A 24,757-nucleotide genomic window follows, 5' to 3' on the forward strand; every position below is an offset into this window, starting at 1 on the left:
ATCCTCCAAGGTTTTTAACAACCATGCTGGGGAGGACATATTCTAATATGCAAGCGGTACAAGGAAAAAAAAGAGTTGACACTTGACATACGGTGTGTTAAGTTGAAGACATATTTTTGATATTAAACGTCTTGGTCTCCCATGGGCCAGGCTGAAAAAGGCCCAACAGTATCTTGTCCAAAAACGTGCACTCCCCGACTTGTTTGAATATGATAGCTCGCGCTGTGGAATTCTTGGCGCTCATGAGTCTCACCTACCCAATTAATGCCTCAAAACTAAGTTTTGCTTTTTTACACACACTTGCATGTGTGTTTCTGTGTGTAATATATATAAACTTAGTTCGTATGTGTGGCTTTGTGTCTTACACGCTGTGGATATTTCAACTGATGAAATGAGGTGCAGTTGCTTTGGTGGTTCATCAGGGAGCAGAGAAAAAGATGATGAAATCGTTGTGTCTGGAAATATAAAGCAGCTGTCATACAAAGAACTCAAAACAGCTACTGATGATTTTAATCCAGATAATAAGATTGGCCGAGGAGGTTTTGGTATTGTTTACAAGGTACTACTTGTATTTGCTTATTTTGACTTATAAGTCAGCTTGATTTTTTGTTTTTTGGTTTTAGATACTGTACACTAAGTTGTTGTTTTATGCATGTATCTTATGAATACTTGTTGGAGAATGAATATATGTCATATGTGTATATATCTGAATATGAATTGATGTCGAAAATTGACTATGAACAATCTAAGAAAAGCATATATGTTTGGTTTTCGGAGTGTATAGTTTGATGAATATTGATGGAAGTTTATACCTGATGATGAGGGTATTCTTGGATAGCTTGTTTAAGTATCTTGAAATATATTGATTTCAATTTTCAATACATGGACGGTAGAATTACACATAGCAGCTCAGATTTCAGCTTAAGAATTCGTGTCGGTAGATGCTAAATTGAATTTCTACGACACTGCCTAAACAATTAGACAGTCACAAAACAAAGGCCGTGAATCTGGTGTTGTACTGGAGTCTCTACAAGTGATGTTCAATAATTGTGTAGCTTAATTATGAACTTTTTTTTTTTGTTTTCTTGTCAAGTAGACGAAGGGATGAGTTGAAATGCATTAATTACTACCCTAATGCATAGGCTACATTTGGGGGCCAAGCTTTTCTACCACAAAATTTAGCTACCTCGATCCTTAATACTGGCCCAAATTATCATATTAGATGTGAATGTGAGGCATATGTATGGATGCGCGAGTCTGACATGTGTATATTTTGATTATCTTTTTTTCAAAAAATCTATGTCTTAAACACGCATGTGGTAAATGTGTTTCCCCTCTCTTTTGCACCAGACACATAAGTTACTTCCTACTTGTTGTGTTCCTCAGCATTCTTTCCTCACAGAATATACTGAATGGTGCGGTGAATTAAGCTTTTGTTGTCGTAACAAGTATTTCAGGATTATTGCTGTAATCATCCGGTTTACTTATCCAGCTTTACAATATTTTGCCCGATATAAATTTTTTTGCTCTTCATTAGGGAGTCCTCAGAAACGGAACACAAGTGGCTGTAAAAACACTTTCCACTGAATCAAAGCAGGGTCTGCATGAATTTTTGACTGAGATTGAGATTATATCCAATGTCAAACATGTAAACCTTGTCAAGTTGATTGGATGCTGTGTTCAAGGAACAAATCGGATTTTGGTGTATGAATATCTTGAGAACAACTCTCTTGATACTGTTCTGTTAGGTATATAGAAAAGTTGGTATAAGCACTTGAATTATGTGAGGATCTCCATACAGAGAATGATAATCAGTATGGTTTTGCAGGTTCAAACAGCAAGACCGTTAAATTGAACTGGGAAAAAAGATCTGCTATCTGCAAGGGTACTGCAAGAGGTCTTGCATATCTTCATGAAGATATCGTGCCACCTATAGTGCATAGAGATATCAAAGCTAGTAACGTTCTTCTTGATAAAGACTTCACTCCAAAAATTGGAGACTTTGGGTTGGCCAAACTTTTTCCAGACAATATCACTCACATTACCACTGAAATAAGAGGAACCACGTATGCCTTTTACACTCTCTTCTTATGGCTAGTACTGCTTGAAGCAACATCTTCCTTCTTTGATAATTCAAAAAAGGGTTGTCTTGGTTGGGCAACAGTCTGATTCTCAAGAACCATGAATTATCATGTTTTTCCCTTGAGGGGCTACTTCCAGTAGTAATGAATTGGCAAATTAGCTCTGGGATTATAAAAACATAAAATACAGTAAGTTCTAAAATTGTTTTCTAAGTCTGTCAATACCTCACTGGTTGCTGTCAGTAGTGGAGTTAGTCGTTTTCACTCAGAGGTATTGTTCTCTGTTTAAAACATTGATATGCAAACGATAACATCCAGCATAGGGTGAACACCGAGGCACTAGACTAGTTTTCAGTCCAGCACTGTGAATCCGTGGCCCGTGTTCAAATTTATAACCTCTATAGCAGTGTATATGTGTCTACTGAACTTGTGCCTGCAAGAGCTAAATTATGTGTTGTACATTAAATTAAAAGCTATTTCTGACAAGTTAGGCTATGTGACATTCAATAGATCCTTCATCTGCTATTATATAGAGGAAAATTTTTGAACTTATTCCTTTGTTTATATCCAGAGGTTATTTGGCACCTGAGTATATGTTGGGCGGAAAGTTGACAAAAAAGGCAGATATTTTCAGCTTTGGGGTTCTCATACTAGAGATAGTAAGTGGCAGAAGCAGCGGAAAAGCAAGCTGGGGAGAAATTCAGAAGCTCTTGTTGGAATGGGTTAGTCTGTACTTCCCTAAAAATTAAAATGGCACAAAACTGTGCATGTTCAAGTTATAACTCACCCAATACCATAAATATATACAGAGACATCTATAGCAGGAATTTTGATGGTAGTTTCTCATAAACAAATCTGAGGTGCCTCTACATGTGAGGTTGTACTCTTCATGACAGAATCAATATGTCACCAGACGGAATTATATATCTGAAGATATATATTATATATTCCGAGTAATACTTCCCTGCACCGGATATATGACCATATTTTGCTTACCTAGGCAAGGCAGCTCTACGAGGAGGGCCAACTCTTAGAGATGGTAGATCCTCAACTCGAAGGATTTTCCGAGGACGAAGTCACTAGATACATAAAAATAGCTCTTTTCTGTACACAACCAACAGCAAGCAGGAGGCCGATGATGAGCCAGGTTGTTGACATGCTCTCAAGAAACACACGTCTCAATGAGAAGGAACTCAAGGTAGCGGGCTAGTCGCCTAGTCCCAGTAGAAAGGGGCTTTCATGTCATAACCTCTATTACTACTGGATGAGCTTTGTCACCGAGTTTCCAGGAGATTAAAGTTAAGGTTCTTCCAAAAAGTTGATGGCATCTTCATACTGGACAAGAGAAGAATTTTATGTGATTATTATTTTTTATTATAATTTATTTTTGGCGGGGGGGTTTGTTTGAGAATCGGAACAAGGTTTTAGCAAACAGAAACTCTTGCAATTTATTTACAAATTAAACCTTACCAAGAAGCATAACTAAATTTTGAAACAACTATGAACTATTGAACTAGCAGAGTTAAATGCCAGAAGTCCAGAACATTTATTTCTGCAGTCCTGGATTAAGGATCATATATATTCATTCTTTAAACAAATATTTCTGATGACTAAACCAGCAGTTAAGAGACCAGCTACTTGACATTGAGAAGCAAAAATAAAAATTGCCTGTTAATTAATTTTAACATCCAAATGGGCGATAGAATGATCATTCGAGAATTAGATTTTTGCAGATATGCTTTCTAGTTGGCAAACCAGAAAAACCAACTGTAACTAAAATGACAAGGAAACGGCAATGGTTTGATAAAAATGATATATTTCATACCAAACATTAAAACAATAATAATATAAAAACCTAAACCAAAATCCATGTCCAGGTGTGATGTATGAGCAGGTTTCTAGAACAGAGTTAGATATAAAGAAACAATCACAGGGTAACTTAAAGAAAATTGGAAAGTAAAAGCCCAGCTGTCAAACTAGTATAGCAGTTTGGCCAGCAACTGCAGCAGGAGGTGCAATTCCAGTTGCATTAGCTGATACACCTTCTTCCTTGGCTGGAGCAGTTGGAGGTGATATCATGTGAGGTGGGGGAGTGTGCTTTAGCTTTAGCAATAAATGTCGCATCCTAGCAAGATCAGTAGGTTTCCCAGGCTTGGGACCCTGGACGACCACAATAGACGGCTTCTTGTCTTGATCTTTCTTGCCTCTTTTCTTCTCTAAATTCGGCACCTCACGGGGAATGATATCTCCAATTGTTTTCCAGTACTCTTTGTCGGCCTCTTTGTGGAATTTCTCTTGATTGGCCACATACAGCTGCTCCAAACCAAGCAGGTCATTATGTGACAGTCATCAAAACAATATGAAAGTGTTAATAGAATGCGGCGTAATCACTTTAAGGTAAGCAAATGAGGACATTACCTTCTCTTTCTCTCTGTTAGCACTTTTGCTAGTCTCAATATGAATCTTTCTTTTCTCATAGAAAGCATTCTTGAAGTCTATGGCTTCTTCAATAATCTGGTTACGCACTTCCTTTTCCTTTTCTTCTTTTTCTCCGATTCTAATTGCATTCTCCCTGAAAGCAATATTTGCCCAAGGGTTAAACATTGTCTTGCACAGTAACCTCGTCTGAAGTTAAAAGGAAATGACAACCATTAAAGTAAAATATTTTATATTGATCGACAAAAGAAGAAAATATGAAATTCGCTCAACCTACCAGGTTAAATCTGTCATCTTTTTCTTTATCAGGTGATGATATGGGAGTCACTGAGTCATTTCAGGCTAACACATCCCCCTACCATTTTTTCAAAATAATGGAACATAACATGCAACTAAAAGTCGGAAGATCAAAAGTAAAAAAGTTTACTGTCTTGCTCCCTTTACGGGATGTCGAGGGTGCGTGAGTGTGTTTAACTATCAACAAGAAAAAAGTTTACATGAGTCTGTTTACTAAAATCTTGAGTTTGGTGCACAGATCTTCAATATCAAAATACATAGTTCGATTCCATCATCAACCTAGATCGAAGTAGAATTGTGATTAACTTGCAATAGTTAATAAATCAATCATCATCCTAGATCATAATAAAAGGTTCAATGTAGCCTACTAATGCTGTATATTCCGAAGGCCTATTCAACACGCAAAGACTAGACAAACACTACCTACCCATCATTAAACTACCTCTTCGGCTCTTCCCACATCAATACACAATGTTACAACAATGAGCAACAGAAATCATAACTCTATTGTGGAGATTTAACGAGGCAGATATTACAGCTTAACGGATCAAAACACGATAAAGCTTTAAAAAATCGAACACAGCAGAGAATGCAAAGAAATTAAAATGCCTATACACACACATTCAATCAATGCCATCACTGCAATCAGCTGTGGTAAATTACATAAAAACACATATAACACTAACTGAAAGATATATATAAACACACACAAAATTGTAAGTATAAAAAGGCTCACCGGCGCCACTCACGAAGTGCGGAACCTTCCTCCCGCATATCTCCCGGCGGCGGGAGCACCGGACCGTCGGAACTGAAAATTCCGGCGTCTTCTTCCTCAATTCCGGGCGCTGTGCCATTGCCGTTGGACTCCGAGAAGCTCGGGTTCGGATCCGCCCCGAATCCGAAAAGATCGGATCCGTTCACTGAGTGAGAGACGTGATCGGCGGTGATCTCGTCGTCCGGGAATGATTCGACGGGAGCGGTGGATGATGAGAAAGTGGAGTATGCTGAGTTGTCGAAATCTTCGGCGAATGCATCAAACGACGACGACATTTTCGGTGAAATCTTTGCGTCGTGGATTTGATGTTCAGACTGTTATACTGCCCTCGCCCCTCTGCGTCGCTTCAATTTATCAAATACTCCTACTACTGTATATTACAATTAAAAGTTGCCATATATAAAATATAAAACATTTTAATAAATATTATATCTATAATAAAATAATATAATAATATAATAATAATCTGTAACACAGAAATGGCGATGATGCATATGATAATTGTTTTTTGTTGCTTTGGTAAAACAAATAATCTATAATCTCCCGTTGTGTTCATTTGGATGGGATGGAATGGAATGAGGGGAGAATGGAATGAAAAATTATACAGAAATTTTATGGAGAAAGAAGAAAGTATGAGCTAACAGTGATTAAATATGAATGAGTTAAATTTTTTTGTTATTAAGATTTGATTAAATATGAATGAGTTAAATTTTTTTGTTATTAAGATTGTAAAGAAATATGATGTAGAGATGGAAAGAGCATTCCTTCCAAAACATGTGGGATAGATATTTAGTTAAAATAGTAGGAATAGAATGATTGAAAGAATGAAAATTGTATATATTTTCTTTGATCAACACTACTTTTGAGTACAAAATTCATTCCATTCTCCCTCCATTCCATTCACTCCAAGTGAACACAATCAAAGTATCAAGCTAACACCTTATGTTTATTTTATTTTAAAAACTATCTTGTTCCGGAACCGAACAATCACCAGCATGATTTTTAAATTTTTTTAAAAAAATACTTTAAATCAAAGTAAAAAAAATAATCAGAAAGAGTTAAATGCATCCGATCCGTGATCCTAATGAACCCGGATATGAATCACCTGTAAAAAATTCGGTCTTAATCTGACTTGAATCCGAATATGATAAAATAAATGGATACTATGTATTTAGGCTGATCCGATTTGAACCCGATCTATTGACAGCACAGAGAGTGCTATCCCCGTCCCCGATCCCAAATATTTATACCGCTCCTTGAACCCGCCCCAAATCTCGAAGGGGAGATTTTTCCCCTAATCTCGGTCCCGAACGGGGAAATGGGATCCCGTCGGGTTTTAGGAAATTTTATTTTTAATAAAAGAATAATAATTTATAATATATGATATAATAAAAAAAAATCTACTAATTCGGATGCCCCTGCAACAGCCCAACGTCAAGCTTGAAGTCGGATTTTCGCGATGTACGGGCCTGTTTGGCCAAGAGAAGCGGAAGCTACTTCTGGCTTCTGCTTCTCTTGATCCCAAAGAAGTAGAAGCACTTTTAAGAAGCCGAGAACAGCTTCTGCTTCTTTTCCAAACACTTTATTAACTTATTTATTTCTCACTTCTACTCCACTTCTTTACCATAAGCAAGAAGTCACTTCTCCACTTCTTTACTATAAGCAAGAAGTCACTTCTTTTGAGTTAACCCAAATGACCCCTACGTCTCATCAGTAATTATGGATAAAAAAAATGAAAAACTGTCATTCACGCAAAGTATTTTTAGATAAATAAATAAAATTAAACACAACATTTAAAATAATAATAACTGCATTGACATATATACCCCTCACCGGTTATCCTTGAAATTACCAACCCCAAAACAATCGTACTCGTTCTAGGTCTCTTTGTCTTTGTTTCAGCTCACAATCTTCACTTCTCAATTCAAATCTTCAGCAATCCCGAACCTTGATTCAGTTTTCCAATTTTACCCCTGCACTATATTTTAATTACCAGAGTAGACAGCTCTTTGATGAGAAAGATTTGAATTGGTAAAATGATCGTTAGAAAGTACAATCGGCGGAATAGAAGCTTGACGCGAAACTGTTCTGATGAGTACGACGCCGTTTCGGATGAGTACGACACTGTTCTGTCGCAAGAGAATAGTCAGGACGTGTTTGGCGTTCCGTTTTCTTCACAGGGGTCGTCTTCGCGGTGGAGCTTCGAGTCGGATCTGTTCGGGTCGAATTGTTCCCAAGATTCGGGTCAATTGGGGATCCGGACACGGGGGGAGATAGGGGTGAGTGGAATTGAGGGGGGTGATTTGGGTGGGAGTAGGGTTTTGAAGAAGCCGAGAAATGAGTTTGATTTCGAGGCCTATGGGTTGGATTTCTCGCAAGAATCGCAGGAATTGGCGATTTTGCCGCCCAAGATTGGTGGGGATTTGGAGATTGGTGGTGGGGTTTTCGGGAAATCGAAGAAAGTGGGGAATGGTGGGGAATTGGGGATTGATGGTGGGGTTTTTGGAAAATCAAAGAAAGTGGGGAAGAAGGGGGGGAAAGTGAAGGAGAAGAGGGAGGTTTACATGCCCGTGGTGGAGCAGACGAAGACGTTGATGGAGACTCAGGAGTTTGGGGAAATGATGGAGCATGAGGATGAGGTTTATTTTGCGTTGGATGGGTTGAGAAAAGGGCAGCAAGCAAGGATTAGGCGCGCGAGTTTGTTGTCTTTGTTGGCGATTAGTAAGACTGCTCAACAGCGTCGGCATTTGAGAACTAATGGGTATGTTGATTTTCAAGATTTTGTGTAACTTAGTATTGGGGCAAAGTATAATGTGCAAGCATCTTCAGCTGCTGATATTTTGATGCTATATATTTTTCAAGATTTTGTTTGATTGGTTAATCCATTTTGGGCTGTTCGTAATTTGATGTTTTCTGTTTTAATTGTCGTTTACGAGCTGATTATAGGGAGGCATGCCTATTACAAGTTCAATGTTTGAATGGACGTCCAAGAGAGCTCATCTCTTGTAGTTTACATATATTACTTTACTACTGGTACAATTCAAGTTACATGGTTATGAAGGATTCTTGATTTTATATTTTTGCGTCTTCTAAGAGAAATAAGAACTACTATTTCAGTAACTATTGCCACTTTTAACAAAAAATTAGAAAGCCAGTCAAGTATCCTATTGCTAGAACTTATCAGCTCAGTGTATGAATTGTTATCCTTTCATATTCTATAACGTGTTCTTATTTATTTTCAGGACAGCAAAAACAATTCTAGATGCTGTCATGGGACTCAGTTTGGATGATCCACCTAGCAACCTTGCTGCTGCAGCTCTTTTTTACATCCTTACCAGTGATGTAAGTTTTCGGTGCATTAACATGGTGATATCCTCCATTTCCTAATTACCATGGATAGTTTTTTCCTTCAGAATATATTTAAAGAGGTTTTTTGGCACTGGACTTCATAATTTTCTGATATTTATGGCCTATTGATTAGATTACATAAGATTCTGGATATCTAGGATCATACTTTCCGAAAAGAGTTTGCATGCATACTATTATTGTAAACTCTTGTCATAACCGAAGCTCACTGGTCACAGGGTCAAGAGGATCGGCTTATTGATTCACCCAGTTGCATTCGTTTTTTAATGAAAATGGTGAAGCCACTCTCCACTAACACTTCTAAAGTCAAAGCTCCATCCATTGGCTCCAAACTTTTAGCATTGAGGAAGGATTCCTCCTGCTCACAAGGTATTAATGATGTAGAATCGACATCTAGTGCCATCTTTCTAAAGGTTCAGGAGCTTCTTATCAGTTGCAAGCAAATGAAGCCTAGAGATGGGAAAGATAATGTAAAAGAAAAGCCAGAATTGAGTCCAAAATGGATATCTTTACTAACAATGGAGAAAGCTTGCTTATCTACCATATCTTTTGAAGGTATGCGATTCCCTCTCAGGGACCCTATAATATATTTTCAAAATCTTCAATTACATCTTGTTATCATCCGGAAGATCTTGTAGTATATGTTACTGGACAAATTTATATCCCAGGGAGTCTGTATAACAGCACAAGCTTCCTCATTTTAAATTTTTTGTTGTTTTAATTTACTTGCAAGTGATGGCTTAGCAGATTCTAAAATATATATTTGCATCGATGTACAAACCCTTGTCTATTTAAATTTGTGATTAGATATACAATATATACAGCATGTGTTTACTGATACTAGGGTGTTTCTCTGCTCAGTGTGCTAATCACATTTTGTTTACTTGTGAAATATTTCCTTCTTATTTCCATGGGTTGCTCACTCTGTCGGCTTGTCAAATTTCTATGTATGCAGAGACCTCAGGGAATGTGCGAAAGGCCGGGGGAAACTTTAAGGAAAAATTCAGAGAGCATGGGGGACTTGATGCAGTATTTGATGTGACCAGACAGTGTCATTTGAATATGAAGGTGCAAGCCTGCCATGACCTTAATTGTGTTATATAGTATTTACTTACCTATCTGCATCTGGGAACTTTTACATAGATGATATAAAAACAGGAGCAATGGGCATAAGGTTTAGAGTTTTCATTTGTAGAGGGTCACCTGAAATGGGCAAGCGGCTTGCATTCTGTCATCTATTAATCTATTAATAAAAGCTCTAACTTATTGGTCAAGTTCTAATTTTTTTACTTGTTTGTTTTAGCTAAATACGTGTGTATATAAATTCACCCTTCTAGAAAAGATTTGTAACATAATTCATGGTGTAGGACAGAGCCAGTAAGGGGAAATAGAAGCTATATTCAGAGTCCCAAACTTCACTCTGTAACTCTGTTCCTTTTGTTACTAACTATAAATATAATTAGCTAATCCTAAGGTGATGCATAGTGCATACAGATGATTCCTGTGGAGTCTTGTCTTTCTCTTCTGGCTGGAATACCTGGTCGATGAAATAATAAACTAATGTCTGAAATGCAGAGATGGTTATCAGATCTTGCATGTCAAGTTCTTGAAGAATCTAAAGATGATGTGAACTTAGAAAGTTTGATGCTGCTCTTGAAGTGTCTGAAGATTATGGAAAATGCTACGTTTCTTAGTCAGGATAATCAGGTGAAGAGAATAATAAGACGTATATAAGACAGCAATGGCACATGTATAAACACAAATGATAATCACCTTTGTCTATTGAAATTGCTAATATTTTTGTACAACTTCTAGAGCCATTTACTTGGGATGAGGAGTAAACCTAACTCTGAACATCAACCACAATCTTTCACAAAACTTATGCTAAGCATTATTCAGATTTTATCAGGTATCTCATTTAATTAGTTTTTAATTTCTTTGAAATTTTTGCCTGAATGTACAACTCTATAATTGCAGGCTGCTGACTGCAGTTTCCGTCTTTAAACATATACTTTAGAAACTAATGATTGCTGGTGTTGCTTTTCAGGAATTTCTTTGCATTTAAACACTTCAGATAGTGCTGATGATGAAATGTTGTGCAGTTCTTCAGGAAGACCTGCAGCAGAAAAGCACAATGATAGCAGTAAGTTCATAGCAATATGATATCGATTTGGCAAATAAATGGTTTTTGTTCATTTAATCAATTGTTCAGTTGTGGTCTTGTGGAAATATGTTAATTCATAATTTCCAAAAACAGAAGCCTCAATACGTGGTATATATAATCAACATGCTTGTTCATTGAAGTAGTGTTATATCTGGCTAGGTCTGTCTATAATCTCAATATTATGCTTTGAACCTGTATATAAAAAAAGGTAGTTTTTCATTTGGCTTGTGTCCTATGCTTCTTGCACTCCTCAAGCTAACAATATCTAATATTGCCATGTACAAGTATATGTGTATGTGTATATATATAGGGTCGTTTTTAGTGAGAACCAGTACCGGGTAACCTAGTAACTTACATTTTAACTATCCACAACGTGTCAGATTTGCATGTGTATGTATTGTGGACAAGACGTATACTAATTAGCTCCAGGCAGTTAACACAAGTGCACATCGCCATTTGAATTTTAAAACATGAAACTTAACTCAATTACTAACATAGTGTTCCACTTTTTTTCCATTATGTAATCTAATTTTTGTACCTTACTACCTGCAATTTATTTATTTTATTTTTGTTCTGTATTTATCTTTACTTGTGTTATGTATTTTTTATCACCTACAAAACGTAGTACATATTTTTTACCTTTTGATAATATAATTTTTTTCCAAATATTAAAAATAAAATAATTCTAAATTTAAAATAAAATATATAACATATTCGGGAACATGTCATCTTATAATTTTTTATTTTTTTATATTACAGAACATAGAATTTTTTCAATAAAAGAGAACAAAAAGTTAATTTTATTTTATTTTCCATCTTTTTGAATTTAATAAATGTAAGGTTCTGTATTTTTGTGTTCTATACTTGTGTTATGTACCTTGATTAACAAAACACCAAACATATATTTTTTAATCCTGTTTTTATAATATAATTTTATTATCATTTTTTAAATATATAATTTTTCTAAATGTATTTTTCATATTCCAGAAATTCATGTTATGTATTTTATTTGTTATATATTTTATTTGTTATATAATGTAATCTTGTTGTATGTTTTTAAATATATAACAGTTTTTATATTTTGTATTTTCTTGTATGAAATATGTTTAGATGTTTGGAATGACCTGATTTTGTTAAAAAAGATACTATGTATATTTGTTACATGTTCAATACTTTATTTGCCTTTGTTTATATGTGATTTTTTTTATTGTAGTTTGTTTTTAATTTTCAACATGTTTCATATTTTTAACTGTGGCTATATTAAATTTTATATTTTTCTCCCAGTAGTTTTGTTTTTGTATAATTTATTTTTTTTGTTTGTTCTTTTGCTTTGAACTTTTTAATTTTCTAGTATTTTCATGTTTGAAATATGTTCTCAGTTTCGTAAATGCATCATATTATTTCTATTTTGTAGACTCTGTTATTTTAATAGAGCACTTAAAATTATATGAAGTACATAACGTAAGTTTCTTAAATATGAAAAATAAGACAAATGAGTAATAAATTTCTGTAACTTTAAAGTATGTCTGTCTCGTTTTTCATGTATTTTAATAGAAGTAACATAAATCAAGAATTGAACAAAAAAAATGAAAAATTAGAGCATAATTATATTGTAGTAAAATAAATTAAAATCAAGGAAAATAAATTTTATGAAAAATAAAAGCAAAACTAGTGTGGGCCACGTGTCTAGGGATTATCAACATCAAGTCCAGTGTGTAATATCATTTAACAACTTTAATCATCCTGCGGATGAGATTACAAGTTACCGAGTTCCCCGTTGAACTCTCCCCTATATACATACATACATGCGCGCGCGCGCGCACACACACATATATGTTTATATATATATAGGCTCATGATCAAATAGAAACCAATCTTAAAATAAAAACTAGAAACTAGTTTCCCTACCACTATTTATAACTACGGGTATCACTAATTTATACTGCACTAATCACTGTTTTTATACAGTATGCAAACAACGATTTTCATTATCAAAATTGAGAATATCTACTTATCTAAATTATTGATAATCGATTATAGATGATAAATTTCATCCGTGGGAAGGTTCTTGGTGGTAGGAATCCGCAAGAGAAGTTGTATGATGATGGTAAGTAGTCGTTAGTTTTATAAGTTATAATGGAAAGTGTATGTGACTATTGGTGATGATAGACAATGGTGGCAAGTCATAGAAACGTTTGGTAATGGTGGTAAGAGGTCCATTATTACAATTTGGGTGAAGATGATGGTCATATACGTTGCTTATATGTGTATATATATATTTATATTCGCGAGATATGCTATATATAAATTAGTAATATGTTATGTACAAATTAGTGATTTCTGTAGTTAAAAATAGTGATAAAAAACTGTCCAGAAACTGGTTTTTAGTTTATAGGCTAATTTGGTTTCTATTGGAGGAGGACTATATATATATATATATATTCATCTATGCTTGTACTGGTCATTTACAGATTTTTCAATATCCAAACACCATACCTCTCAGTTTGAACCCTCGACTGGTATCCGGTTGGCTGCAAGCCAAAGGATGTATATTTTATCTATAATAGTTATTGTATGTTGATATTCAAATTTAATTTAGAGGGATGTATATTTATATTATAGATAATGGTCATTGCCTGTTGAATTATTCAAATTTAATTAAGACCTGCAGGCATTGAAGGCAATTTCGTGGTAGTGACCTTGTTAACTGAATTATTTTCTGTAAATGGGAATTGTGATAGTTTTCGAGCTATTAAAAAAGTGGTTACAACTTACAAGACTTGAGTTAAATTTTTTTTTTTTGCTTAAAGCGCATCTAAATTCTGAAAGCAATACAGTATTAAGCAATTTGTTCTTTCAAATACTTACTTTTTCTGGGTTTTAATTGGCATTAGCTTCCCATAAAACTATATACGTTTATCCAATCTGCAGACGGGAACAATGAAATTGTTTATATCAGCTCTTCTACGGAGTTTCCTAGCACGCAGTGGACTTCTTCTCAAACCAGCTCCAATTTATCCCAAAACAGTAGACAGTTGGCTTCCATTCAATTAGGGAGTTCCAAATCCATTTCTGATACCACCACTAAGTGTCCAGCGGAAGCTACAATGTTGAAGATTAGATCTGATTCTTCTGCAAATAACTCATGCAGTGGTGCGGTAGGATGTTCAAATGGGCAAAATCGGCCAAGTAATAGCTCATGGCTAAAATTTGCCATCTCCAAGACATCTGACGCCTCCGAAGGTACCCGAATTGAACTCCTGGAGGAAAGCCAAGATCCTTTTGCTTTTGATGAAGGTGATTTTGAGCCATCTAAGTGGGATTTACTATACGGGAAAGAAAGTGTCTCTCAGAATGAGAAAACAAATTTAGCAGATGAAGAACATAAAAGTGTATGCCAACCTCACCTGAGTTTAGGCCATGAAGAATTGAGTAGCATGGAAAATCAACATTCCTCTCAAAGCTCTCCTCAGGCCTCTTGTTCTTCTGCTGTGGATGAAGAGAAGTCCAGCCTTCTGTCAAATTGCCTTCTTACAGCTGTTAAAGTAAAGTTCTGCTCCTAAATTTTCATAGTTTTAGCCTTTGTTTTCTTTTAATTATTGTACATCATACAAATTTGAAACTCCTGAAAGTTTCCCTTCCCATTTTATGTTATATTAGTTCGCTTCTTATAGGCTATCCCTCCTGGAAAGGTGTTTGGTAAATATTTTTCTCCTAATGTTTATTTAATTATGACTGTTGAACCTTAAGAAATCTTATAGGTTAGTGATGTTAATACCATTTAAGGAGATGTACTTGAATCCCAAACGTACTAAGGGTATTGATGGCGTAAGTGATATTAATAGTCCATGAGAGTATTTGATGGGTTAAGTTGGAGATAATTCATAAATTGTCCAGTTTTGTATTGAAATGGTTTAATTGTCCTATTACGCTCTTATTTGTATCCGTCACTGGTGTTTTAAGTAAATATATGCTTTATTTAGTTTGATGAAATACGAACACTTGAAAACTCATGAAACTTTGTCTGCAGGTTCTGATGAATTTGACAAATGATAATTCTGTTGGCTGTCGGCAAATTGCTTCCTGTGGAGGCCTAGAAACGTTGTCATCATTGATAGCTGGACATTTTCCAACATATAGCTCACATTTCTCTCCTTCCACTAATCCACAAAAGCATAGCTTGTTGTCGAACAAAATTCTAACAGATGATGAGTTAGATTTTCTTGTTGCTCTCTTGGGCTTGCTTGTGAACTTGGTGGAAAAAAATGGCGAGAACAGGTATCGTATCATCTTCTGATCTTCCCTTTTGGTTTTTGAAATAACAAATTTACAACAATTTTTTCAACTTTAATCCTCGGACTTCATGAGCAATATATCTATAAAGATCGCTATCATCATTTTGCATTGTCCGGAAATAGTGAAAACTCTTGTACTCTGGTTGGAAGGAATGAATGAAATACAATTCAAGTTGTGGACAGTTCATCGATGCTTAAATATCATGCCATCGTCCATTTCGGTTCACAAGTTTGAACTAGTGGTCTTTTTACCCCATATCCGAATTTACGATCAGTTCCTAGCTCTCATGTCCTTTACCAGTCTTTTTATAGTGTAGTTACACTACTGTTATTTCTTTCACAATGACCTCTTCCACATCTGAGTTCTTTTCCATATCTATCTCAAAATTCATTATTGCCTCCGTTTTAGTCAACCAACAAGATGAATCACAGTTACATGTAAGGAAGAGATGACCTACAAACTTGGACTTGATTTATGTTGAACTCTTATATGGAAGACAGCATCTGCATTTAAAGACAAGGCTATATGGACAAGCAATAAAGTCATCTGATTGTTAGGTGTCAGCTCTGAAGATATAGAGTATAGTTTGATCAAATCTTTAAAGTTATGCTTCACGTTAATGTGATGAAACCCTTGCGTTTTTGCTCTGATTCTTGATTGTTAAATTCAGGCTTATCTTTATTATGGTCCTTTTAATAATTAAAATTGCTATGCTGACTTTATTTAATATACATTTGTTTGTGACAATTTGTAGTTTATCTGCTATGTCAGTCTGAAAGATGATGCCTGAAAATTTTTATTTTTGCAGATCACGGCTTGCAGCAACTAGTGTTTCATGTCCTGCCTTAAAAGGATTTGAAAGTGAAAGTAGGGATGTGATTCCACTATTATGCTCCATATTTTTGGCCAACCAAGGTGCTGGAGAGGCAGCGGAAGAAGGGAGAAATATGCCTTCGGTAAGTTTACAACTCGTACAAATGTACAGCTGGTTTACATTAATTTTTTGTTAAGTTCCATATTGGTTGCTGAGATTCTTTGTAATATGAGTGCGAATAAACCTTGTAGTCTTGATATATGGTCCTTTACTCCTTTTACTTGAATTATGTTAGTAATTGTCTTTCCTTTTGCTATGGTATGTCATTTTTTTTAGTTGGGCATCAAGAATCAAGATTATGAATTGTATGGAAGATGCTTGTAAGGCTGTAAATTGTGTGCTGTTAATGGCCAGACTGCATACTATTTCAAGTTGAAAGAAATGTATAATTATATCTATGAGGCATGAGAATATGAAAAATAATCCTTTACTTGGGAAGGGAAAAAAGAATTAAGGGCCAATCGTTTCTCACTGAGATCCAATTTTAAACTTTTTTGATATTTACAAAATAACTTAAAAGTTAAATGAGCTGGTTCGAGATGAGCTTCAGTTTCTTTCGTACTTGGCTTATCAACTGAATATGTGTGCTCCTCTGTGCTGTGTCAAGCTGGAGCCAACTTGGACTTTACATTGGTTATATTTTTTTTGTACTTGCAACTTTTGTGCAAGTTGTTTATTTAGAAGCGTAAATAGATCAATGAGCTTGATCGGTATGTACTTAAAACGTGTTAAATCTGGCTTATTAAGCTTTATTGGATCATTGGTTCTCGCCAGTCGATCCCAAAGGAAGATAATTGCTGGCTGCTTGGCTCGGAGATGATCAGCCTTGAAGATATATGTCCATATCACTACAAAGATTTTTTTTTTTGGATTGGATTTTGAAAGTGGACTGTTTAAACACTCTTTCATGTGAATTTATCATTATGTGCACCGTCTTTGAAAATTCAAAAATGTAAAAGATACTTCTTGTCTAATTGCTGGGTGATGCCAAGGTACTTTGGAGTTTGGGTCCCATGTTTATTTTGAACTGTAGATTATCACATTTTGAGATAGCTGTAAACAGAAAGTCGAGAAGAGGATGCTAAACAAATAATTTTGTTATATTAGAATTCCAAGAATTTTAATTAAATTCACAATATGCAGGATGAAGAGGATGTGCTATTACAGGGGGAGAAAGAGGCGGAGAAAATGATTGTTGAAGCTTATTCAGCCCTTCTTCTGGCATTCCTTTCGACCGAAAGGTTTTGTACTCTTATGATGCTTGTGATATCTCAGTCAATTGATTTTATTTTTTTTCAATTGTTAATATTTCTTTGTTTGTCTTTCAGTACGGACATACGCAGTGCAATCTCTAATTGTCTCCCAGATCACAAGCTGTCCATTCTGGTTCCTGTGTTGGAGAGATTTGTGGTAAGTAGACTGTCTGTAAAAATTTTGTTAGTATGGCATAAATATTACAGAATTACTATCAAGTCTATCATGATTCTCTTTCTTTGACCCTACAGACAGGGACTGAGTTCGTTTATCTAAAAGATAGTAATTGGCTTTGTTAGAATTTCGAGGCAATAATCTGCTTCATTTTTTTATGGACTTCTGAAGACTTTTAGTATTTTTTTTCCTTTCTCTATGCCTTTGCCAGAGCCAGATACTCTTAATGTTCCTTCTTGTCTTTATATTGATAACAGCCATTTTTACAAGTAAACTTGCACCCGTTATTAGACATCAATAAACAGTTATGTTACCAGGAGTAGGCTAAAAGTGTCTAGTATGGATATGTGTCTGAGTTTCGGATTAGGCAATATTTTGAAAATTTTACAAGCCCAAAATAAGTGTCGGAGTGTCCTTATTGATGTACGAGTATCGAGTGTCCGACACAGGTACTCAAGGCTAAATGAAGAGTCGGGGTGACATATATAAACGGTACCCCTATTAGCATAGCTTCTAATATTACCTGTGCTACTGCTTGATAGGGAAGTCAAAGCTCTTATATATGAACTTGGGTGTCATATTTAATTTGATTCAGTTAACATAACAGGTGCCCATCTTAAGATGCATCTAGGTGAAGGGCTAAAGCTATATGGTGCTGTATATAGATATATATTAATTATGATAACATTAATATCAAATCTCCTTCCCCCATTGCAACTGTATAAAAAAATGTTTGAATGATCCGATTATCACATCTACTTGATAACAATTTGGTCTGCAGGAATTTCATTTGACACTTAACATGATTTCTCCGGAGACCCACACAACAGTGCTTGAAGTTATTGAATCATGTAGAATGCCTTGAATGATCAATACTTGGATGAGGAGAGGTCCGCCCCTCTCAAACACAACCATACTCTGAGATTGAATCATTAGAGTGATTGTAAACCAAGATGGGACATTACACCAGCTTCAAAAAGTCGGGAATGCTTTACCTGGCTCCATCACAGCGAAACTGACCACAGGCTTACAGTAGTCTTAATAGTTTCTTCATCTACATTGTGTTTAGATAGGAAGACTGGCACATTTTGTTTGTATCCTTGTCTCTGTATCTTTTATATATGTTTTTGTTTTCCCCCCCATTATTTTCTTCAAGTTCTTTCACCATCTCCTGTGAAGGTCTGGAGGCTTATTCTTGTATACCGAACAACAGTAGCGAAATTTAGTTGCTTATGATGCATGTGCTGTGTAATTTGTAATCTGACCCTTATATGAGTGATTTCTAGATTGTATATATATAATCCTCTCCTTTCTTTTCCTCGTGTGAGTTCTCATATGGATCAGGTCATGTAGTCATTTTCATATTTCTGATTGATAAATTCATCAAAACAAATATTAAGTGACAAGGATAAAATGAATTGATTTTGTTTTTTCGACCCTCTGCTTTTTGCACTTGTTTTTGTTGTATTGTTGTACATTCGTGCCTCTGCCTCTGTAGTGTTTGTATAAATAAAAACAGTTCCATGGCTGTTCATGGGCCGAAGAAGCACCAACATTTTTAAATCTTTCCGGGCGAAACTCGCCAAAACCCCGGCCAAATCTGACTGAATATATTAGAATAATATTTTAATGATTTAATTTCTCTTTTTAAATTGAATATATTTATTCCAACAATTAACAAAACACATCATATTAGATATTAAACCTTAAACTCATGCTAATTTAAATTGGTTACTTCTTCGAATCTCATATCGCTAATCCAACTATTCCTAAAAATATCAATGATATATAAAAAAATACAGATTTTAAAAATCAATTTTAAATGATAGATTCTATTTACAATAATCGAAAATAATAATAAGTTATTTTATTTATAAAATATAACGGATATTATTTCAAAGATCTGACCACTTGTGATCGATTGTAAATTAGAGATATATCCTATCAATTCATACTGAACATAATATTTTACCTATTGGGCCTATCTGTGGAAACCCCCGGACGGCTAGCGAAGCCCAATCGGGTCTTTTTTTCGGGTCGCACAGCAGTTTCTGACAAATATATAGCATCTTCCGTCTACATCTCGAGACAATCAGACGAGGTTGTAAGTGGAAAAGCATCTAATCAGAGGTACACTGGTTTTCTTCTCTTCACTCTGTCAATAAACATATGTATCTGTTCAGATTGAATTAATCATACAATGTTCTTTATGCTAGACTATACCCAAGATTCATACTATTCTTTTGCTGAATTTGTTATATTTAAGTTTTTGATTTGATTGTTAAGCCTAGTCTTTTTGGTTCTTGGTATAAAGATGTGAATTGAATTCTTTTGGTTTGAATTCTGGTTGTTTCTTGCTAGTGATAATCTAGGGTTCATCTTTTCAACTCAATATTCTTTCTTTTTTTTTTGCTAATTCAAAGTTTTCGTGTTTATAATATATGGTTCAATACAGTCTTTTGATGCTTCCACAGTTCCACTCGATGAAAAATGCTTCAATATTAGGCTACATATGCAAGTGAAAATTAGGTATTAGGTTTTTTTTTAACAAGCTTGTACCTGTGAACTTTTATTTCTTGGTAGTGATAATCTAGGGTTCATCTTTTCGAATCTCTTTTTTTTTTTTTTTTTTTGTGAATTCAAAGATTTCATGTTTATAATATATGGTTCATTACAGTCTTTTGATGCTTCCACTTGTTGAACTTTTTCTTCAATTTTAGGCTACATGTGCAAGTGAAAATTAGGTATTGGGTTTTTTTTGTAACAAGTTTGTAGCTGTGATCTTTTATTGGCCAATTCTTTTGCCCTGGAGACCGAGATCTTCTGGTGGTCAGCTCAGGTCTCACCGTGCTTTCGTTATAGGAACGATTTTCTTCGCAATGATTAGTGATTACTTCTTATGCATATATTAATATTAATAACGCAGATGTACCTTCCTGCTTGCTGTCCTTGGTGAAACTTGGTGCATGCCATGATTTACCTGCTGAGAAATTAATTTCTGTGTCTTTTGAGTACTAAACCTGCTAACTTTTGCTCTCCTCAGTTGTCGCATTCTCTGGAATTTATTGTAATAACACTTTGATATTGAGGCAGATTGAAGTCAAGTTTGTACCTGTAATCATTGAAAATGGCGGACCTTGAGAAATTACTACTTGAGGCAGCTGGAAGAACAGGCGGATCTGGGAGGAAGAGGCATTCACCGCCATCACCCCGAAGACGACGCGGGGGTTCATACTCGGACAATGGAAGTGACTCAAGGGAAGATGACTCGGATGATGACCGTGGGTATGGAAGCAGGAAGCGTACTTCATCACAGGTTCCTTTGAAAAAAAGGTTGGATCCCTTAGAAAGAGAAGAGCATAGCAGCCAAGAAGAAGGTAATGATGGTTATGGTCGGGAAGGTGATAGCGATGATGACTCTATCGGAAGTGATCTTTACAAGGATGACGATGACAGACAAAAGCTGGCACAAATGACAGAACTTGAAAGAGAGATGATATTGTCAGAGAGATCGACAAAGATAACTGATAAGAAGATGCAGGAGAAGTTGAGAAAGCAGAAAGAGAAGATGAACCAATCCAGAAAAGACAGCCGTCCTCACCTGTCATCTCGCACAAGTGTACGATCTTCTGCCAGATCTGCTGACAGGGCAACTGCCAAAGATGATGCCTTAAATGAGTTAAGAGCAAAAAGATTGAGGCAACAGGATCCTGATGCTCATAGAAGACTTGGAGATTCAAGTAGGGGAGGCTCTGGAAGTCGTAGGTATTCTCCTGTTAAGCGGAGATCTTTTGCTCCAGAAGCTGTCAGTAGCTCAAGCCAAAGTGGCAGTGGCTCCGGAAGTGAAGATGAAGAGTCAACTGGTGATGGTAGAAGAGGTGATAGTGATTATGACAAGACTTCACCAGAGTCAACTATTCCAACATTTGAGGATATAAAGGCCATAACTATTAAAAGGTCAAAGTTGGCTAAATGGCTAATGGAGCCCTTTTTTGATGACTTAATTGTAGGCTGCTTTGTGAGGGTTGGAATTGGGAAGTCGAGGACTGGACCAATCTACAGGCTCTGTGTTGTCAGGAATGTTGATTCACAGGACCCAGACAAACCATATAAGCTGGATAACAAAATGACACACAAATATTTAAACTGTGTATGGGGAAATGAAAACTCTGCTGCTAGGTGGCAGATGGCTATGGTTTCAGACTCCCCTCCACTCGAGAAAGAATTTGAGCAGTGGGTTAAGGAGGTGGAGCGTAGTGGTGGGCGGATGCTTCACAAACAGGATGTGCTAGACAAGAAAGATGCAATTGAAAAAACCAGCACATTTGTCTACTCAGCTGCCACTGTGAAGCAGATGCTCCAGGAGAAAAAGTCAGCCACGTGGAAGCCACTAAATGTTGCAGCTGAGAAGGACCGTTTGAGAAGGGGACTGGAAGTGGCCTCGAGTACGAATGATGAGGCAGAAGTTGAGAGGATTAAAGCAAGACTTTCAGAACTGGAGGCTTCCCAACAAACTCAAGGGAACGATAAAAAGGCTATCAAGTTGGCAGAAATGAACAGAAAGAACAGGGTTGATAATTTTAAAAATGCATCTGGTCTGAAATCAGCTGGTGGCTTAAAGGCTGGTGATGCTGGTTATGATCCATTTTCAAGGAGATGGACGAGGTCGAGAAATTACTATGTTGCAAAGTCAGGTGGAGGAGATGAGGCAGCAGTGGCAGGAAATAGTGATCAGGTTGCTGCTTTGGTAGGTCCTGGTAGCAGTGGAGCAGTAGGCGTGGTTACAACTGAAGCCGGTGCAGTAGCTACTGCTGCAGCATTGGAAGCTGCAGCTGATGCTGGGAAATTGGTAGATACAAGTGCTCCTGTGGATCAGGGAACAGAATCAAATATGTTGCACGACTTTGAACTACCAATTTCATTAACTATGTTGCATAAGTTTGGTGGCGCACAAGGAGCCCAAGCGGGATTCATGGCAAGGAAACAGAGGATAGAAGCAACAATAGGATGTCAGGTCCCAGAGAATGATGGAAGGAGACATGCTCTAACACTCACTGTTAGCGACTACAAGAGGCGTAGAGGACTGCTTTAAGAGATGATGCTATACGAAGTCCTGGTAAACATTATTTTGTGCTTTTTTAGTAGTTTCAAATAGTGTTACTTCTTAAGGTTAGGTTAGATGTTGAATGGTTTAGGGGTTTTGGTTGAAACATTCTGCTTAATTAGTAGATGCAGCATGTTTGTTTAGATTAAAACCATTTTGTTATCATCTGCATGATTTTGCTTGGGTGAACAATACCTGATCCAATTACAATGAACCTAGAAGGAATCAGGGAGTAAACCTCGTTCTTTGTGGGGATCTTGATGTGATATGGGTTTGCTATATAGGTGTAAATTGACATTCACGAGTTAGTTTAGTTCGTGATCCTAATGTTTTCTTCTCCAGAAAGCTTGCAGCATATGTTGTGTGTGTGACTGTGTGTGCATGTGATTGTTTTTGGAAATAGCTATTTCTCTGCCTAATAGATCTCGCATGTCATCATTTTTCCTTTCTCCTTCCATTTGAACCAAATTGTTATTTGACCTGCATCTTTAAGTATAATGCTGTGTTTTCTGATCAGGTATTATAACTTGCACATTGTCTTGACACAAGGGAGGATCTGTGAAAGCGAAAATCGATATGGGTTGTGCTGTAGCTGATATCCGAGATGCGTACATCTTGATGGACAAACAGCTGGAATGTTAGCCTGAATAAAGTAATATGAACCAAGTGGAGTACACTTTTGTATTCAGTTGCATTAAAACATGTTATGGAAAAAAAATGATGGAAGCAATTGCCTTTTTCCCTTCGACTTGGCTCTTTACAGTTTAATCTTGGCAAGCTGTCACTACATTATATTTTCTATGGAGAACATGAGCTATTTGCTGTAACTGTTAGGTTGACTATGGATGAACTTGAATTGTCAGGGTCGGGTCCTACCCCCAGTATCCAACTTGGCTAGTAATCAAAGTGGCATTCATATGTTTGTGTACTTTATCCCTGGCTTTTCAGAATAATAACGATCTTTTCTTTGTGTATATGATTAGTGATGACAGATAGATTGTCACTTAATCGTGAATTAGCGATATTTTATCTACTAATAAATTCAAAAGTTTGAAGAATTTGGTGGTTTGAGAGGTTTATAGATATAGTGCCTGTTTGTTTTGCAGAAGCAGCTCTGTTTGTTTTGCAGAAGCAGTCTGATTTCTGCTTTTCTTGACCCGTTTGTGTAAACAAGTAGAAACATTTTTAAGACGTCGAGAATGTTAGTTTTTTTGTTTCAGAGCTTCTACTTCTTTTTCAAATACTTTATCAATCTATTTACTTCTCACTTCTACTTCACTTCTTATTTTAGCACAAGTCACTTCTTTTTAAAAAATATAAAATGGAAATTTGAGATTGGGAGTTGGGAGAGCAATTTATGAGAGCTGGTTAGAAGGAGCTACCCATTCATATGTAAAGTTCATAAAGTAGAGGAGAAGTAGGTGTGGTGTAATTACTGATATTGGCACCAGAGAACACTTTTGTATGCTTGTATCCTTCTCTTTTAGGCTTTTAGCTGATATTCCTGATTTGCCGGTGCTTACTAATGTTCATCAATATAGTTTGGAGTTTGGTCAGTATTTTATTAAATGGAGTTTAGTTAGTTTATTCTTGTAATAAAAATCGAATCATTCCATGACGATTATGTTTGTCGGAAGATGACTTTTTAAAGTTTGTAAAATTCTGAATAAGTGTAGTTTTCACTTTTTACCTGTATTCAAAATATAAAAAAACATGTTCTTATATATTATCTTTTAAATATTTTTTCTGAATAAAAATGTAGATGTTAAATTTTTTATTTAAAAAAAATGAAAAATAATATGTCGAGCTTTTTCTTACACTTTAAATTAAGTGTGTAAAGTCAGAATAATAATAATTTTTAAAAATATAAGAAAATAACATTAATTTACCAACTTTAACCAGACGAAAACTTGCATACACAAAAATCAGACCTTCT

The 24,757-nt window shown here is 35.8% G+C and overlaps 4 protein-coding genes across 7 annotated transcripts; 3 read left to right on the plus strand and 1 right to left on the minus strand.

Annotated features, from left to right (window-relative positions):
* Positions 1 to 226: 226 nt before the first annotated feature.
* LOC108206955 (cold-responsive protein kinase 1) lies at positions 227 to 3,461 on the plus strand. Of its 3 annotated transcripts, XR_010289246.1 has the most exons (6): positions 227 to 559; positions 1,538 to 1,748; positions 1,829 to 2,066; positions 2,653 to 2,803; positions 2,891 to 2,958; positions 3,082 to 3,173. XR_010289246.1 is itself a non-coding variant. In XM_017377408.2 (5 exons), the coding sequence occupies exons 1-5, from the start codon at positions 305 to 307 to the stop codon at positions 3,289 to 3,291; spliced, it is 1,065 nt and encodes a 354-aa protein (XP_017232897.1). In that variant the 5' UTR covers positions 228 to 304; the 3' UTR covers positions 3,292 to 3,461. The 3 variants fall into 3 exon arrangements, 2 of the variants coding, with proteins under 2 accessions (XP_017232897.1, XP_017232898.1); XM_017377408.2 differs by lacking the exon at positions 2,891 to 2,958 and having other exon boundaries at positions 228 to 559; positions 3,082 to 3,461; XM_017377409.2 differs by having other exon boundaries at positions 228 to 559; positions 2,891 to 3,225.
* A 419-nt stretch (positions 3,462 to 3,880) lies between these two features.
* Positions 3,881 to 5,983, minus strand: LOC108206362 (clathrin light chain 1). The gene is made up of 3 exons (XM_017376635.2): positions 5,551 to 5,983; positions 4,500 to 4,653; positions 3,881 to 4,394 (listed from the first exon to the last, which is right to left on the minus strand). The coding sequence occupies exons 1-3, from the start codon at positions 5,862 to 5,864 to the stop codon at positions 4,053 to 4,055; spliced, it is 810 nt and encodes a 269-aa protein (XP_017232124.1). The 5' UTR covers positions 5,865 to 5,983; the 3' UTR covers positions 3,881 to 4,052.
* Positions 5,984 to 7,459: 1,476 nt separating this feature from the next.
* Positions 7,460 to 19,035, plus strand: LOC108209460 (wings apart-like protein 2). The gene is made up of 13 exons (XM_017380377.2): positions 7,460 to 8,350; positions 8,832 to 8,931; positions 9,174 to 9,510; positions 9,911 to 10,023; positions 10,531 to 10,662; positions 10,771 to 10,864; positions 11,003 to 11,098; positions 14,051 to 14,664; positions 15,150 to 15,397; positions 16,224 to 16,371; positions 17,433 to 17,530; positions 17,618 to 17,699; positions 18,499 to 19,035. The coding sequence occupies exons 1-13, from the start codon at positions 7,626 to 7,628 to the stop codon at positions 18,580 to 18,582; spliced, it is 2,871 nt and encodes a 956-aa protein (XP_017235866.1). The 5' UTR covers positions 7,460 to 7,625; the 3' UTR covers positions 18,583 to 19,035.
* A 651-nt stretch (positions 19,036 to 19,686) lies between these two features.
* LOC108209541 (protein RTF1 homolog) lies at positions 19,687 to 23,795 on the plus strand. Of its 2 annotated transcripts, none has more exons than XM_017380500.2 (3): positions 19,687 to 19,847; positions 20,811 to 22,833; positions 23,339 to 23,795. In XM_017380500.2, the coding sequence occupies exon 2, from the start codon at positions 20,845 to 20,847 to the stop codon at positions 22,807 to 22,809; it is 1,965 nt and encodes a 654-aa protein (XP_017235989.1). In that variant the 5' UTR covers positions 19,687 to 19,847; positions 20,811 to 20,844; the 3' UTR covers positions 22,810 to 22,833; positions 23,339 to 23,795. The 2 variants fall into 2 exon arrangements, with proteins under 2 accessions (XP_017235989.1, XP_063944362.1); XM_064088292.1 differs by lacking the exon at positions 19,687 to 19,847 and adding an exon at positions 19,904 to 20,728.
* The last annotated feature ends 962 nt before the right edge of the window (positions 23,796 to 24,757 follow it).

Source organism: Daucus carota, chromosome 2, assembly GCF_001625215.2.
Source record: "Daucus carota subsp. sativus chromosome 2, DH1 v3.0, whole genome shotgun sequence".
NCBI classification, from domain to species: Eukaryota; Viridiplantae; Streptophyta; class Magnoliopsida; order Apiales; family Apiaceae; genus Daucus; species Daucus carota.

Excerpts from the sequence above, each read along its gene's own strand:
- LOC108206955 (XM_017377408.2), top strand. The coding sequence starts at position 305 with ATGTGTGTTTCTGTGTGTAATATATATAAACTTAGTTCGTATGTGTGG. Across the intron at positions 1,749-1,828 it reads TCTTGATACTGTTCTGTTAG|GTTCAAACAGCAAGACCGTT; the intron begins GTATATAGAAAA and ends ATGGTTTTGCAG. Across the intron at positions 2,067-2,652 it reads ACTGAAATAAGAGGAACCAC|AGGTTATTTGGCACCTGAGT; the intron begins GTATGCCTTTTA and ends GTTTATATCCAG.
- LOC108206362 (XM_017376635.2), bottom strand. The coding sequence starts at position 5,864 with ATGTCGTCGTCGTTTGATGCATTCGCCGAAGATTTCGACAACTCAGCA. Across the intron at positions 4,654-5,550 it reads GCACTTCGTGAGTGGCGCCG|GGAGAATGCAATTAGAATCG; the intron begins GTGAGCCTTTTT and ends TATTGCTTTCAG. Across the intron at positions 4,395-4,499 it reads CTAACAGAGAGAAAGAGAAG|CTGTATGTGGCCAATCAAGA; the intron begins GTAATGTCCTCA and ends GGTTTGGAGCAG.
- LOC108209460 (XM_017380377.2), top strand. The coding sequence starts at position 7,626 with ATGATCGTTAGAAAGTACAATCGGCGGAATAGAAGCTTGACGCGAAAC. Across the intron at positions 15,398-16,223 it reads GAAAAAAATGGCGAGAACAG|ATCACGGCTTGCAGCAACTA; the intron begins GTATCGTATCAT and ends TTATTTTTGCAG. Across the intron at positions 17,700-18,498 it reads CTGTGTTGGAGAGATTTGTG|GAATTTCATTTGACACTTAA; the intron begins GTAAGTAGACTG and ends TTTGGTCTGCAG.
- LOC108209541 (XM_017380500.2), top strand. The coding sequence starts at position 20,845 with ATGGCGGACCTTGAGAAATTACTACTTGAGGCAGCTGGAAGAACAGGC.